Source organism: Nicotiana sylvestris, chromosome 10 (genome assembly GCF_000393655.2).
Source record: "Nicotiana sylvestris chromosome 10, ASM39365v2, whole genome shotgun sequence".
Taxonomy (NCBI): domain Eukaryota; kingdom Viridiplantae; phylum Streptophyta; class Magnoliopsida; order Solanales; family Solanaceae; genus Nicotiana; species Nicotiana sylvestris.
Window position 1 is genome coordinate 45,067,968 of NC_091066.1, and position 18,014 is coordinate 45,085,981.

General features: G+C 39.5%; 1 protein-coding gene across 1 annotated transcript; it reads right to left on the minus strand.

Annotated features, from left to right (window-relative positions):
- Positions 1-10,283: 10,283 nt before the first annotated feature.
- On the minus strand, positions 10,284-13,717 carry LOC138879273 (uncharacterized). Its single transcript, XM_070158877.1, has 5 exons — positions 13,528-13,717; positions 12,360-12,468; positions 12,205-12,269; positions 11,312-11,919; positions 10,284-10,664 (listed from the first exon to the last, which is right to left on the minus strand). Exons 1-5 carry the CDS (start codon positions 13,715-13,717, stop codon positions 10,284-10,286), a joined length of 1,353 nt encoding a protein of 450 aa, XP_070014978.1.
- Positions 13,718-18,014: the final 4,297 nt, after the last annotated feature.

Consider the following 18,014-nt stretch of genomic DNA (forward strand, 5'->3'; position numbering starts at 1 on the left):
TTAGCAAGCACTGAGAATGTTATGCTTCTTTAAATAAATTGGGTACTCAGATTTCCCCTAAAATTGTTTTTCAACAACAACATAACACAAATGAACACTCTCAACCAATTTTCTCACCCTAATATCAACCCTAATCAAGAATGGGAAAAACAGGACTGTGGGGAATGACTGTGAAGAAGAAGAAGAAAACTGAAAAGAGAGCAGCTGAGAGAGACTGTTGATGATTACCTAATTGTCTTGTGTGAGAGAAGTATAAATCGAGAGCTGTCATGACCCAAAATCCATGAAAGATCATGGTGGCACCTAATACCACTGTCAGGCAAGCCAACAAGAATTTATTAACTTAATTACTCTACTTAGTCTTTTGAAATCATAATTTCCTTCAGTTAAACGATAAGTGATAAAATTTACAAAGTAAATAATGATATTTTCTTACAACCATACTAAACAACCCATAAATACCCCCAAAACCCGGTGTCACAAGTGCATGAGCATCAACTAGGAAGTAAAATAAAATAAAGCCTCTTTCCGGAATACAAATTTGGACAGGAAATATATAAATACTTTGAAGGAGACTCTACATGCTGTGGACTCGTAACATAGGATGCAGCTTGCCTATATCCCCACAAGTAACCACACCTCTGCGCCCTTAGGACCACCAGACATAAATGTACATGTACAAAATGTGTAGCAAGTGTAGTATGAGTACGTAAATCAACATGTACCCAGTAAATATCTAGCCTAACCCCGAAGGAGTAGTGACGAGGGGTCGATATCGACACTTACTAGTGGTCCAATAATATCAGGTATAGTAAAGAGGTAAATAAATAAAGTAAACAAGTATAAAATAAGTGGTTAAATTCTCCTCTTTTCAATAAACTCAAGTCCTCCATTAGCAATTCCCTCCTTAACCGGAGCATATGTATAGATATAGTGGATATCATCAGATAGGTTGTCATAATTCAAATCAGAAAAACTCACAGATACACTGGCTTCTTTTCAAATATTACGCACGATTTCCATGAGGATATTTTTATAGAAATGTCGAGGCGTACGGCCCGATCCAACATAAATAATTATACTGTGCACTGCCGAGGGTCGAACGACACGAACCATAGATACATCTATCAACCTGGCGAGGTGAATGGCCCGCTCCCACGAGAGTGTGGTACATAAATCCTACCGAGGCAAATGGCCTGATCCCATAAGATGTGAAGTACATAATCCTACCGAGGCGAATGACCCGATCCCATTAGAATAAGAAGAGTTAATGGGTCCTCAACCCCACTCACAAATAAACGTGTGAGTTATAATTTCTTTAACAAAAACTTTCAATGAAGCATATATATATATATATATATATATATATATATATATATATATATATATATATATATATATATATATATCGCGGAATCATTTTGTAAGAGGAGCAAAATTATTCAGTGATTAATCATGAACTCGAAAAGTCTCTACGATATCAAGTCTAGTCTCAAGTAGTAATTTAAAACATAGGAATTTAATAGGCGAGAGACTTCTCAAATAGTAGAGTTATAGCATGATGTGAACCTAAGCCTTCCCAAACAATAACATGAATGTAGCTACGTACGGGCTCTCATCACCTTGCGCGTACGTAGCCCCCACAATAAGTAGCACACATTAATTTACAATACCTAGGGGTAATTTCCCCTCACAGGGTTAGACAAGAGACTTACCTCGCTCTAAATTTCTACAACCGGCTCCAACTCTAGTCTATCACCACAAACCGATGCCTAACGCTCCAAAACTAGTCAAACAATGTGCAAACCAATAAAAACATACTCTAGTACTCATAACAATTCAATTTATAACAATTTCCAACTCCGTTCGAAAAGTCGATAAAATTATCCTCGGGCCCACGTGCCCGGGTTCCGAAAATTTACGAAGATAAACTTTACGCATAGCCTCACGAACTCAAATATATAGTTTATTCTCAATTCCATGCCCAAATTTGGGGTCAAAATCCTAAAATACCAAATTTCTACAAATTTCCATTCTTAAATCCGTATATAAATCATGTATTTAACTCACAAGGTGAATAAAGCACTTACCCCATAATAGTTGATGAAGATAGCACTCCAAATTGCTCTAAAATCGGCTCCTATGGCCGAAACGAAATGGAATTGAGCCATACCCTTTATTTTAAAGAGGACACTGCCCAGCCCATCCTTCGCACATGCTGTGTAACAACTGCTTCTATGGCTCTACAGCTACGAAAAATCCATCGCAGGTGCGGCTCTATCTCAATCCAGGAGCCTCCGCTTTTGCGTTCAAATAAGTGCTTTTGTGCTTCCTCTTCTTCGATCTCCCCTCTGCATCTGCGCCTTCGCAGGTGCAGACATTCCCTCGCACCTGCGCTCCTGCCTTGCTTTCCCAGCATCACTCTGCGACCCTCCTAGCAACTTTTTCGGCTCCGGACCTGCGGCCAAAACCTCGCAGGTGCGCTTACACCAGATGACAGCAGCACCAACATTTCTTCCAAGTCCAAACTCGATCCGTTGACCATCTGGAATCTGCCCGAGGCCCTCGGTACCTCAACCAATTATACCATCACATCCCAAAAGACATTACGAACTTAGTCGAACCTTAAAATCACATCAAACAATATTAAAATCACGAATCGCAACACAATTCAAGCTTAAGGACCTTTAGAACTTTAAACTTCTACATTCGATTCCGAAACCTACCAAATCACGTCCGATTGACCTCAAATTTTGTACACAAGTCACATTCAACATTATGGACCTACTTCAACTTCTAGAATAGGAATCTGACCCCAATATGAAAATGTCCACTCTCGATCAAACTTCCCAAAAGCCTTCTAGTTTCTAACTTTCATTGAATGACCCCGAAATGGCCTACGGACCTCCAAATCCACATCCTGATGTGCTCCTTAGACCAAAATCACCATACAGAGCTATATCTAGACTCAAAATTCCAAATGGACATCGATACCATTGAAATACACTTCGACCCAAATTTATGAAATTCTTCCAAAATGCCAACTTCCACAATAGGCACTGAAACACTCTCGGGTCATTCAAAACCCAACCCGGACATACGCCCAAGTCCAAAAATCTTCATATGAACCTATTGGAACTTCCAATTCCTAATTCCGAGGTCGTTTACATAAAATCAAACGTTAGTCAGATTCTTCCAACATAAATCTTCCGAAATGAGAATTTTCTTTCCAAATAAACTCCGAACTTTCCAAAATTCAATTACGACCGCACATACAAGTCATAATACTAGAAGTGAAGCTACGCATGACCTCAAATCATCGAATGATGTACTAGGGCTCAAAACGACCGATCGGGTCGTTACAAGAGCAATGGGGAATTTCAGTAGCAGTTAAGTGAGAGATGGAGGAGTTTGAGTTTGGGGGAAAAATTAGAGTATTACTTGATGAAATGAAGGTTTTGTTCATTAAACATGTCTGATTACGCACCTGTAGTAAAAGAAGTGTTTCTATGAAGATGCTTCTGCAATAATTTCATCGCACTTGTGCAAAATGCGCATCTGCGCCCAGGTCCTTCGCTTATGCAAAAGCCCACCTGTGTTCTTTTGTCTGCAGGTGCGGTTGCACCAGAGTTCAACTGGACAGATCTGGGTAGCCACTGTTTTGGTGTGTTCCAACACCTCAAACCCCTTAATTCAACTCCAAAAAATTTAAAACTTTGCAGATTAGGCAAAACTAACATAATAAGCTATTCTAAAACAGAAAATTTCAAAAACGACTAAGAGTTTGAAAACGATGGATTGCCTCCCACCAAACTCTGCATTTAATGTCGTGGCACGACGTGAATTAACTTTACCACTTTTCTCGCCACTTGGAAGATATGAACTGGGCACCTAACTTGGAATCAAGTTGTGACCACGAGCGACGGGGGGAGGTAAGCTGATGATCATGCAAAACTTTAATTTTTTTATTTTGCATTTTTTGACTTTCATGTGAGGAATGTCATTTTGCCTTCTTGTGCCTTCAAATTGTAAAATGTATGGCATTTGCCTTTCTTCCTCACAATCCTTCATTGAGTCGTGTAATTCAATCCCTATATCACCGCACAACTCCAATGTTTATAAATGCTTGGAATGTGACATCAAGCCTTCAAATTTCAATTCTTTCTGAATTAGAGTAAAATTCAACCATATTTATAACTACACCGGTTGACCTTAATTCCATATTTTTCTTGGCATAACCAACAAGCATGGAGTTGGGTAACAAATTTTCAATTCTTGATTCTTTAAAATAAAGCTCACTTTCTTTTTCGAAGTTGGACTCTTCTTGACATCTTTCCACACTTTCAAATTGATAGGCATAATGATCCTCAATCAATGATTTCATTTGATCTTCCAAAGTGTGGATAATCTCATCATTTCGATGTAGTGCTTGTTTTAAGTCCTCGTGTGCCAAGCTTTGGTTCTCCTCATTTTTAAGAATGGCCTCCAACATGAGCATCATCCTCTCATTTTGAGCCTTTGAGAGTTCATTCTTGGTTTTTATCAAGTGCCAATGAAGGATTTCGACGTCAACCTCTAAGGAAGGTTCTTGGCTATCATTCACTTCCGAGGCTTTTTGGAACTCTAAAGCTTCAAGCATTTCTCCCATTTGTAAGTTTAACCTTTCAAGCGCCAAATTATTTTGGAGACTATTTTCCAAAAGCTCCTTCCATACATTTTGCTCTTTGTTTCATCCTTTAAGTAGGCATTCTATTATGAGCTTGAACTCTCCATTTTGACTGTGCACACATTCTTTCACTTTCATATCCCTATATTTGTTATCATAAAAAAGTAGAATCATCATAGTGAGAGTTCGGGGAAGGGAAAGACAAATACATACAATGATCCCTATGACCAGTTTGACGACCACACTTATCACAAATACTCCTATCATGGGTTTGAGAATGTACGCAAAATCCGTCCCCTGGAGAATTTAAACAATTTTGCCACGAGTGTAGTCTTCCACAATTAAGGACAAAGGTCATCAAAGTATGAACAACTATCATCCGACCAATTTTCATTACATGATGCCATTTTTCAAAAACTAAGAATATATACAAGAAAATCAACAAGAAACCAAACAAAGATAAGAAAATAATTACACAAATATTCATAAGTTTGGACCAAAGCACTTACGCTTACTTCCCAAACAACCTAAATACGCCAAATAGTTCCTCGAGCAATGGTGCCAATTTTGATGATGTCCAAATACACTACTAAAAAATAAATGGACACGGTCACATGCAATATATTTTATCCAACTATGAGTCGGGGTCGAATCCCACAAAAATAATATGTAGGCGATTTGGCGTGTAAGAGAATTATCACTTATATGTTAAGCCAAACACTTAAAAAAAGTTTTGAGAATATATTGATGCCTAAATGCAAAAATATAAACTAACCTAGAAAGCAAGTAACATGATCAATGGCTACAAGCATGGATACATGGGGAATTACACTCAGGTAACAATCCAATGTATTCTACTATTTTACAAATATGAACGAGTTTATGTTAATTAGCCTTGAGTAATAATTCTATATCAGCTTCTTTCGAAGACTAACAAGATTTCCTAATTGAATTATCCCTAAAACAATTAAGAGATTAAGCACACCCGAATATGGCTACAAGTAGCTCAATCCTATCCCTAGGTAGAATCTATAAAGTGAGGGTTAAAGCCTCAAGTTCTTGTTAATTAATCTTTTCCAACCCCAAAATATCTTTCCCAAAATTAATTCGAAGTAAATGGGCGAGTCCTAGGGTTAGATAATACCTTTGGAAACATTAAAGAACAAGAATAATTAAAGAAACAATAACTCACTTCAATATAACTAAAAATCGTTCAATACATTAGCATAACAAGAAATTTAATTCACACTTTTAACATGAATATTTCCATAAACAAGATTTATGTGTTGGAAAAAATACTACACACTTAGATATACAATACAAAGCAAGGAAATGATAAAATGAACATAAATGGGTAAGAAATTCTCCACCAAAAGTTTCAAATCTTCAAGACCCAAGTGTGAGTGCAACAATCTTAGCTCCAAAACTTGTGTTCTCTAGTCAAGATGTGTCCAAAATATCCAAAGACTGCCAAAAAATATGTTTATAGTGGGCTAGGTCGTGTATTTGTAGGTTTGGAATGGAGAATGTGAATTGTCAAAATTACACAGAGCTGAAGACTATTGATTGCACCTGCGAAATAAATCATCGCATGTGAGACTGTTTAAAAGCGGTCTTCCAGTCGTAAATGTGACGCCTGTGTGGAATTTCCTTCTCAGTAGATGCGGACAATATTGTCATAGAAGCGACTCCGCATATGTGAATTGTTGACCGCAGATGCAGATTACTGACCGCAGATGCAGTTCCAGTGGAATGTAGCCCATTTCTGCATATGCGACCTTCCACTTGGAGATGCGATGTGGCATGAGCGAACAATGTTTCGTAGATGCGGAATCACTAAAGGAATTTTGCATTTTTTATACTCTTTTTTGCTCAATTCCACTTCAATTGAATTCAACTCTCTTCATGACATCATTTACATGAAAATCTAGCAATACACACCATAAACAACCTCATATTAAAGTATATAGACTAAAATAAATGGTAAAATCACCACTCATCAATAAGCGACCTGGTTAGCCAACATTGTGCCGCTTCCGAAGAAAGATGTGCAAGTTATAGTATGTGTCGATTACCGAGATCTGAATAGAGAAAGTTCTAAGGATGAATTCCCGCTGCCTAATATACACATACTGATTGAAAACTGCGCCAAACATGAACTCCAATCCTTTGTGGATTGCTTCGCATGATATCATCAGCTTAGGATGGATGAAGAGGATGCTGAAAAGGCCGTCTTTATCACACCATGGGGAATATATTATAACAAAATGATGTCTTTTCGTTTGAAGAATGTTGGGGCTACCTACATGAGGGCCATGACGACTATCTTCCACGATATGATACACAAGGAAAAAGAGGTGTATGTGGATGATGTTGTCATATAATCTAAAAGGAGTTCAGATCACATAGCATACCTGAAGAAATTTTTTTATCGACTTCGAAAATACAACTTGAAGTTGAACCCCACAAAATGTGACTTCGAAGTACTTGCTGGAAAGTTGCTAGGTTTCATTGTCAACCGCTGAGGTATTGACTTAGACTCGTCAAAATTCAAAGCTATCCAGGATTTTCCGCCCCAAAGAATAAGAAGGATGTGATGCATTTTCTAGGACGCCTCAATTATATCAGCCGCTTTATAGCAGAATCAACTTTATCTGTCTGTGTTGGATAGATCCTTTGCCTGTGTTCTAGGCAACATGACAAAACTGGGAGGAAAGAGCAGGCGATATATTATCTGAGCAAGAAATTCACACCTTATGAAGCCCGATATTCTCTGGTGGAACGCACCTGCTGTACTTTGACGTGGATAGCCTATAATTTGAGACATTATTTCTGTGCATACACTACATATCTCATATAAAGGATGGATCCACTAAAATATATCTTTCAGAAACCAATGCATATGAGTAAGTTATCTGTGACGTCCCAAACTCGGGGAGCACGACCGACGCTCAATCGAGTGAACTCGGCTAAGAAAGCCTATTAGATTCTTCCTACCCAACTCGCTCATGCATTAAGACAAAACAAATTTTCATAAATTAGATTTTAAGGAAATCATGAATACAATTCCAAGTCAATTTTTCCTTAGTTACTTCATTGGTTAATATCTCAAAATACACACCATTTCATAGTATGAAGTAGAATAAATGATCCAAACATAACATGATTCGTTTGACTTTCCCAGCACCCATATACATATAACCCACACTATGTCTATGAAGCCTCTAAATAGATACAAAAGAGTACTACATAAGTGCCCGCAACATGTCTCTAGCTATACCTCCAGTACAATACATAAGGAACAAAAGATGTATGACCCCGAAATGAAATGGGGCTCACCAAGACTACTGGGAGGAGAATTTACCACTAACGCTAATCAACACTAACTACTATGGAACCACTTGCATCCATTTAAGACGCAATACCCCCCTGCAAAAGGGATGTTAGTACCGTCGAATGGTACTAGTATGTATAACTAAATACCATCTTATTAGCTTGAACAATAATACAAGAGCAGATAATCATGAAATCAATATGAACCTTAAACAATACCATAACATCAAATTAAGAATCACATAACATTTCAAGTAATTTCAATGATTTTAGGTTGGAAGATCTTTAACACCAATATGTTATCATTCACAATATCACTGTACCTTTATACGGAGTCCGATCACGATCTGATCGGCTAGGTCATCTCATTCGAGACATCCACTACATTCACAATTCAAGTTTTGATTTCCAGTTTCAATTTCCAGCATAATCACCACCATGTGTGCGGCAGGGCCTCTGAGCACAGCCCGATCGGCTAGGCCGCCTCACCCGAGCCACTACCATTTTCTATCAATCATCTCGCTTTATTCTTGTTTCACATCTTTTCAGTTTTGTCGGCACTTGTGGCAACAATTTGTAACATTATGCTTGGCACTTGGCCGCATTTCAAAATTCAAGTTCTGTTCCACATTCCACGTTATTATCATCATCAACAACAACAAGGCTTTTCATTCAAGATTTTGATTATACATGTGAGCAATTTAGAATCTAAGCCACATAGAGACTTTTCACACAATTTGGCATAACAATCTTTATTCAAATTTTTACTTGGAATCTAGGCACTTTTAGCACATATTCCATATTCTTAAGCACCTCCCCAAAAGATAAGATAACACGATGAAAGCATTGGAATGCATATTTCACAAATATTTTTCAACGCAGGGACATTTGGAATAAGAATTTCTATAACGATCAACTTGGGACGTACACTGATTGTATGAACACCATGGGGTTCAGTTCTAAGAAGAAGGAGTTTTAGCCATACATACCTCAATTGAGCTTCCTTAAACTCTACCATATTCTGGAACCCTTAGAAACTTTAATATATTTTAGCAATGTAACAAATTGAACCAAAAATTAGGAAAATGATCATGGTTCTAGCTCACTTGAGCATTTTATCAAACATTAAGTGTGTATTAAGGTTTCAAGGTCCTTTTTATGGAAGGTTTCATCATCCCACAACTCATTCATCACCATTTATAGCTCACAATCTCCGTACATCTTTTATCACACATGCATGCAAGATAAACAACTCTCATACCCATGAACTATCTTACTAATTATCCTCTTCTAGTTAATTTTCGAAATTTAAGGGCTAGGGTATAGATTCTTACCTTTAGGATGAACACTTAGTGAGATTTACTTGATAATCTTCAAGGATTGAGTAATAATTTTAGAGTAATTTGATGAGGATCACTTCCTCACTCTAAGGCTTTTTCTTTCACTCTATAGTATCAGATTTTCCTAAAAAAATGGCCCCTTACATCTATTTTAACGAAGTAGAGTCAAGTTTAAAACTTAGATAAATAGTAGCCCCGACATAGATCAGCGACCGCATATACGACTGCATAACGCTTCTACGGTCTGCAAAATGGGCCGCATAATGGCCCTCAGGGAGTGGAATTTTCTATCTTCAGTCTGCAACTAGTCTGCAGACCTGTTCTATGATCGCATAATGCGCCATAGAATATCCCTCCAGGAATTTCTATACGGAGTTTACGATGGGTTATGCGGCTCGCAAAATGATTATGCGACCACATATTGACCAAGAATTAGGTCATATCTCTGCTTCACTCTACGGTAGATTTGCGGTCCGCACATTAGTTTTACGGTCGCAGAATTGGCCGCACAAAACGTCCTGCACTTTCGAAAATTGTTCTTTATCTTATCAACACGAAGTTCCAGGTTTTAGGTAAAATTTTATGAGGCCTTAAATCCTCCCCCACTTAAGATCATTCTTCCTCGTATGAGGTTCAAAGTTCACTATTAGCATCCGATGCAACTCAACTACCACACTACACTCCAACAGTCCCAAATTTTGACTATCTCCCTAAATTTCCGAAAATTTCGCCAGAGTTCCCTTTGTAACTGGGTCTAGCCACTGTCAGAGAGCCCCAGAAACACAACCTAACAAAATACACATAATCCAATGACGTAATATAAGTCATAACAATACCAACCATGGCCTCATAAGCAACATATAACCAAAAAGGAACACCTTTACATCAACTGAACCAGTGATACAAAATTCATAGGAAATATCTTCATAGAAACTATTACATAGCTACTCAAAAAAATGAGGGTACTTCTTTTTCATTTCTTCCTCGGCCACCCAAGTAGCTTCTTCAACCTGCTTGTTTCCCCATAACACCTTCACTGAGGCAATTTCCTTATTCCTCAACTTTCGAACTTGCCTATCAAGAATGACAACTGGAATTTCTTTGTATGATAGTTCTTCATTGACCTCTATAGCCTCAACTGGTAAGATAAGCGATAGATCTCCAACTACTTTCTTCAACATAGACACATGAAATACCGGGTGCACTAATGACATCTCAAGTGTTAGCTCAAGCTTATACGCCACCTGACCAATCCTTTTAATGATTCTATATGGCCCGACATACCTCACACTAAATTTTCCTTTCTTTCCAAACCGCATCATACCCTACATGGGGGAACCCTTCAAGAAAACCCAATCATCTTCTTTGAATTCCAAATCTCTACGACGAATATCTGAATAGGACTTTTGACGACTCTGAGCAGTTTTCAACCGTTCCTTAATGATCTTAACCTTTTTCATATCTTGGTGCATGAGGTTTGTCCTATCAACTCGGCTTCCCCAATCTTGAACCACCCAATGAGAGATCTACATCTCCTACTATAAAATGCCTCGAATGGTGCCATCTGATTACTAGTATGATAATTGTTGTTGTAAGCAAATTCTATGAGTGGCAAATGATCATCCTAGATACCCTTGAAGTCAAGAACACAAGTACGCAACATATTCTCAAGCATCTGAATAGTCCGCTCTACCTACCCGTCGGTCTGTGGATGAAAGGCTGTACTAAGATTCACCTGAGTACCTAAACATTGCTGAAATTTCCTCCAAAAGATAGCCGTGAACTGATCTCCTCGATCAGAAATGATAGAAACTGGAGTGCCATGAAACCTTACTATTTCCTTGATATACAACTAAGCATATTGTTCCACTGTGTCGGTAGATTTAACTTGCAAGAAGTGCGCTGGTTTCATGAGTCGGTCCACAATCACTCAAATTGAGTCAAACTTGCACGGAGTGCGCGGTAGTCCTACCACAAAGTCCATAATAATCATTTCCCACTTCCACATTGGAATTTTTATATTCTCTGCCAACCCACCGCGCCTTTGATGCTTAGGCTTCACTTGCTGACAGTTTGGACATTTTTCCACAAAGTCCACCACATTCCTCTTTATGTCATTCCACCAATAGACTTCCTTGAGATCATGATTCATTTTCATATAACTTGGGTGCACGGAATATCTAGAAGTGTGAGCTTCAGCCATGATTCTTTCTCGAAGACCATCTATATTTGGAACACATAGTAGCCCTTGGTACCATAATGTACCATCATAAATGACAAGAGAAAAAGCTATAGTCTTATGTTTATGAATCCCCTCCTTTAACTGCACCAACAATAGATCATCGTATTGTTTTTCCTTGACCTCCACCACAAGCAATGATTCAACTCTATTTTGACCAATCACCTCGCCTTCACTAGAGTCCGCAAGACAAACTCCTAATCTAGCCAACCAATGAACCTCCCTGGCCAACGACCTTTGATATGCTTCCAAGTGAGCCAAACTTCTAATAGATTTCTTGCTAAGAGCATCTACCACCACATTATCCTTCCCCGGATGATGTAAATTATCAATTTCATAGTCTTTGAGTAACTCAAGCCATTTTCTTTGCCTTAGATTTAACTACTTCTATTTGAAAATTTATTGAAGGCTCTTGTGGTTTGTGAATACATCCACATGTACTCTATACAAATAATGACGCCAAATCTTCAGTGCAAAAACCATCACCTCAAGTTCTGAATCATGTGTTGGATAGTTCTTTTCATGATTCTTGAGTTGTCTATAAGAATAAACTATTACCATGCCATGTTGAATTAATACACTCCCAAGTCCAGTCCTTGAAGCATCGCAATACACCACAAACCCACCTGTACCCTCTGGCAGGGTCAATACTGGCGCCGTAGTCAATCTTGATTTCAACTCCTGGAAACTCCTTTCAAAAGCATCAGACCATTGGAACTTAACCTCTTTCTATGTCAATTTAGTCAACGGAGAGGAAAGAGTAGAGAATCCCTCCACAAACTTCCTGTAATACCCTGCTAAGCCCAAGAAATTGCGAAGCTCTATTGGAGTTGTAGGTCTAGGCCAATTCTTCACTGCTGCAATCTTTTGAGGATCAACCTTAATTCCTTCTATAGAGATGACATTACCCAAGAATGTGACAGATTCAAACCAAAATTTACATTTTTAAAACTTTGCATACAACTAGTGGTGATGAAGAGTTAGCAGAACTGCCCTGAGATGATCCGCATGGTCCTCTCGACTTTGAGAATATACAAGAATATTGTTAATGAACACTATCACAAATGAGTCAAGAAAAGTCTTGAAGACTAGATTCATAAAACCCATGAAAGCTGCCCGGGCATTAGTTAGCCCAAAAGAAATTACCAGAAATTCAAAGTGCCCATATCGGTTCCTGAAAGCTATTTTCGGAATATCTTGCTCCCTTATTTTCAATTGGTGATTACCCAGACCGTAAATCAATTTTGAAGAAGTACCTACCACCCTATAATTGATCAAACAAATCATCTATCCTTGGTAGTGAGTACTTATTTTTGATTGTAACCTTGTTGAGTTGCCGGTAGTCAATACACATTCGTAAAGACCCATATTTCTTTCTTACAAGAGAACCGGTGTGCCCCAAGGTGACACAATCGATCAGATGAAATATTTCCTGACAAATCCTTCAATTGTTGCTTTAACTCCTTCAATTTTGTTGGTGCCATTCTGTAAGGTGGAATAGATATAGGCTGCATTCTTGGCATCACATCAATCCCAAAATTAATCTCCATGTCTGGTGAGATCCTAGGGAGCTCCACCGAAAATACATTTTGGAATTCATTCACAACGGGCACAAACTTAAGTGTAGGTGCCTCAGAATCGGTGTCCTAATCCGGACCAAATGGTAAATGCACCCCTTTTTGATTATCTTTGTGGCTATAAGATAATAAATAAACCTGCCCTTTGGCACCATATTATCCCCCTTCCACTCAACAACTGGATCATTTTGAAATTCAAGCCTCATAGTTCTAGTTCTGCAATCGAGCTTAGCATAACATGAATAATGCCAATCCATTCCCATTAATACATCAAAATCAACCATTTCCAATTCAATGAGGTTAACTATGGTATCCCGACCACGTACTGTGTCGACATAATCTCTATAAACCTGCACGACCACATAGACTCACCAACTGGAGTAGATATAGAGTAAGGCTCATGAAGCTGTTTCAGTTCTATCTCAAATTCCATAGCAACAAAAGAAGTGACATAGGACAAGGTGGAACCGGGATCAATATGAGCATACATATCATGAGATTGAACAGTCAATATACCTGTGACAACATCCGGAGAAACCTCTGCACTCTGGTGACCACTCATAGCATATAAATGGTTGGGCCCTCTAGAACTCTATGCACCATTCCTTGCGGGTGCAGGAGTGCATCGAGCTGGAGAGGGTGCTGAAGATGCAGCAGCTACTGAACTGGATGGCTATGTTGTGCTCCTGACTGTACCCTGGCGGGATGAACGACACTATCTCTGAATATGAGCCCTCAATCCGCACCCGTAACATATAGGCAGGTCCATGTAGGAGATCCCCAAGTGCATTTTCCCATACCTAGGGCATGGGGGCCTCCGCTGCTGCTGGAATCTCTCTCTTGACCGACCCTGGTGGTGGGGTCCTTTATTGCCCTAACTGTGCCTGAAACGACTCTACTGCTACTACTGACTAGGCCCTGATGGCGGTGCACTAGGTGAAGACTGGGCAAAGGACTGGGATGGACCTGATGACCCTCCCCTGAAAGCTGACCTTCCCCAACCAAATGACTCACTGAAGTTGCCCGCGGACTGGGCCTTGCTGCTACCCTCTCTCTCCATTCTGTTCTTCAACTTATGGTTCTCTGTAGCCTGAGAAAATGCTGCAATCTTCCCATAGTTCATGTAAGAATTCAAGGAAGTTGTAGATGTCTCATTGATAACTAAAGAGCTAAGGCACTGAACAAACTGCCGCACCCTGGCCTCCATAGTGGGCAACATATGAATAGCATACTTGGACAGACGTGCGAACTCTATGTGGTACTCCCACACACTCCTGCACCTTGCTTTGAAGCTGCACGGGCTGCCTTTGTCTCGGCAAGCAGGAGATGATCCATGAAGGCGTAAGCAAACTCACTCCACACCTCTGGAGGGCTCCCCCTCACAAGAGTCCTCTCACACCTCAAACCAAGAATAGACCACCCCTTTCAAGAGGTAAGCAGCCAACTCCACTCCCTCCGTCTCAGTTGAACGCATAACTCTGAGAGTCTTGTGCATCTCATCAATAAAATCTTAGGGGTCCTCCTCAAGATTAGGACCCGTGAACACCAGAGGTTCCAACTGGAGGAACCTATTTACCCTAGAACTAGCAGATTCCCCTTACTATCTAGAGGATGTAGGTGCAACATTAGATCTCTGGTCTTGGGAAGCCACTATCTGGGCAAACATCTATATGGTTCCACTAAGATCCCCACCAGACACACTGGGGCCAGAAGATGGGGATGGAGGTGGAACCGGAATATTAGTTAGAGGGATAGTTGCACCCTTAGCAGATGCAGAAATTGGTGTAGGATGGTCAGGTGTTGTGGAATTAGGTAGTGTAGAGGTCGAGGGAATGTCCTCACCCCTCGGGTACTCGCCCACATCATCATGTGAAGAATCACTAGCCTCCTGGGGTGACATTGGCTCCTTGGCCAATTCTTTCTTTATTCTTGGGTGCCATATACTGAAAGTTAGAGCAATGCATGAGTTAGAGGAGGCACAGTCTCATAATTAATATTACCGCACGATCCAAAACATCAAAAAAATGCATTATTCCTAAATGTCCAAGTAGCCTCCAACTTATAGATGTGGTCGATAACACACAGATAAGAAGGATCCTACAAGACACGGCTGTGAGATATCCTAGGACACTTTAAAATCTTAGGATGTGATACCAAGTTTGTAAAGTCGCAAACTCAGGAAGCGCGATCGGCGCTCAACTAAGTGAACCCGGCTAAGCAAGCCTATAAGATTCTTTCTACCCAACTCGCTCATGCATTAAGAGAAACACATTTTCATTAATTAGATATTAAGGAGATCATCAATACAATTCCAAGTCATTTTTCCTTAGTTACTTCATTAGTTAAGGTCTCAAAATACACATCGTTTTATAGTATGAAGTGGAAAAAATGATCCAAACACAACATTATTCGTTTGACTTTTCCAACACCCATATACATATAACCTACACTATGTATACAGAGCCTCTAAATAGATAAAGAAGAGTACTACAAAAGTGTCGGCAACAAGGCCCTAGCTATACCTCAAGTACAATACATAAGGAACAAAAGATGTATGACCCGAAATGAAATGGGGCTTTGCAAGACTGCTGAAAGGAGGATGTATCGCTAACGCTGATCAACACTGTCTACTATGGAACAACTTGTATCCATTTAAGACGTAGCGCCCCCTGCAAAAGGGACGTTAGTACCATAGAATGGTACTAGTATGTATAACTAAACACCATCTCATTAGATTGAACAATAATACAAGAGGGGATAATTATGAAATCAATAGGAACCTTAAACAATACCATAACATCAAATTAAGAATCACATAAGCTTTCAAGTAATTTCTATGATTTTAGGTTGGAAGATCTTTAACACCAATATGTCATCACTCACAATACCACCCTACCTTTATACAGAATATGATCACGACCCGATCGGCTAGGTTGTCTCATTCGAGACATCCACCATAATCACAATTCAAGTTTTGATTTCGAGTTTCAATTTCCAGCACATTCACAACCATATGTGCGGCATGGCATCCGATCACGGACCGATCGGCTAGGCCTCCTCACCCGAGACATTACCATTTTCTATCAATCATCTCACTTTATTCTTCTTTCATATCTTTTCAATTTTGTTGGTACTAGTGGCCACAATTTGTAACATTATTCCTGGCACTTGGCCGTACTTCATAATTCAATTTCTGTTCCACATTCCACATTATTATCATTATCAACAACAATAAGGCTTTTCATTCAAGACTTTGATTACACACGTGCGCAATATAGAATCTAAGGCACATGGAGATTTTTCACACAATTTGGCATAACAATCTTTATTCAAATTTTGACTTGGAATCTAGGCATTGAGACGACCCGGCCGGTCGTCTTAAGAATTTATGCCCCGATCCCCAATTAACTACTTTCCCCAAGTTTATTTCTGCTATTTTGACTTGCCGGGATGTTCGATTTCGAGTTTCAGAGGGTTTTGGAACACTTAGTCCCTAAATGAGAGCTTAAGTGTTGGAAATTGACCGTAGTCAAAACATTGTTAAGATGGCCTCGGAAGAGAAATCCAATGGTTCTGTTAGCTCCGTTGGGTGATTTCGGTCTTAGGGGCATGTTCGGATTGTGTTTTGGAGGTCCATAGCTAATTTAGGCTTGAAATGTAGAAAATTAAATTTTTGAAGTTTCCGGTCCGATAGAGAGATTTTGACCCATGGGTCGGAATAGAATTCCAGAAGTTGGAGTAGCTCCGTATTGTTGAATGGGACGTGTGTGCAAAATTTCAGGTCATTCAGACGAGGTTTAATAGACTTTTTGATCGAAAGCCTATTTTGAGAGGTTTAGAGTTCTTAGACATAAATCCATGGTTAGTTCGAGGTTTGGATGTTGTTTTAGGTGTTTTAAGGATTGGTACAAGTTTGGATAGTGGTTTTTGACTTGTTGGTGCCTTTGGTTGAGGTCCCGGAGGCCTCGGGATGAATTCGGATGGTTGACGGAAATATTTTGGGGTTAGAGTTGCAGCTTCAGTTGCTGGTTCTGTCATAAACGCACCTGCGGTTTAGGTTCCGTAGGTGCGATGCCACAGAAGCGGCTCAGAGTTTGCATAAGCAAAATTGAGGGAGGTCAGCAGTTTCTACAGATGCAGGAGAATTTCCGCAGAACCGGTACTACATCTGCGAGTTGGAGATCGCAGGTGCGTGTGAAGCCCCAAAAAATTTTGCTTAGTAATTTAAGATTTTGTGGTGCCAAGGTAGGCCAAATATTTTAACTTGCGTGCAAATAAGGATTAAGGAGATTATGGATATCAATTGGATATGTTAATAAGTGTATAAGTCATAGTAGAAGTGAATTGGGGTCTAAGGAGAGGCCTAAGTCTAAGCCAAGTTGGAAAATTTCATAAGAGATGAAAGTTGCAAATGAGTGCGCACAAGACCTCACTTTGGACAATCATATCTCCAGTGATATAAGGATTTGTGTGATGCACAACCTATCAAATAAAAGATCTTTGAGTCTAGTTTCCAACGCTTCAAACCGTTCGTCATTCGGACACTCCTACCAAAAGTTATGACCAAATTACCAAAAACAGTGCAGAATTTTTCATTACCACGCCGCCCCATGCGGCGCGGCTATGCAAAGTCGGGGTTTTTGTTATAAATCGACCTCATTTCGTCAAAAATATTCAAGGGACCATTTCTTGAGCAAAAATCAGATATTGTTAGAGTGAGAGAGTGCCCTAGAGTGAGAAAGTATCCCTCATCAATTCTTCTACAACTCTTGCTCAAATCTTAAAGGATTAACAAGGAAAACCATACTAGGCCTTCATCCTTGAGGAAAGATTCTATACCCTAACCTTTAATTTCAAAT

Coding starts and splice junctions, on each gene's coding strand:
- LOC138879273 (XM_070158877.1), bottom strand. CDS start 13,717: ATGAGTGGTCACCAGAGTGCAGAGGTTTCTCCGGATGTTGTCACAGGT. Junction 12,469..13,527: donor CTCTATATCTACTCCAGTTG/GTGAGTCTATGT, acceptor TCATCTCTATAG/AAGGAATTAAGGTTGATCCT. Junction 10,665..11,311: donor TGATTATTATGGACTTTGTG/GTAGGACTACCG, acceptor TCCCCCATGTAG/GGTATGATGCGGTTTGGAAA.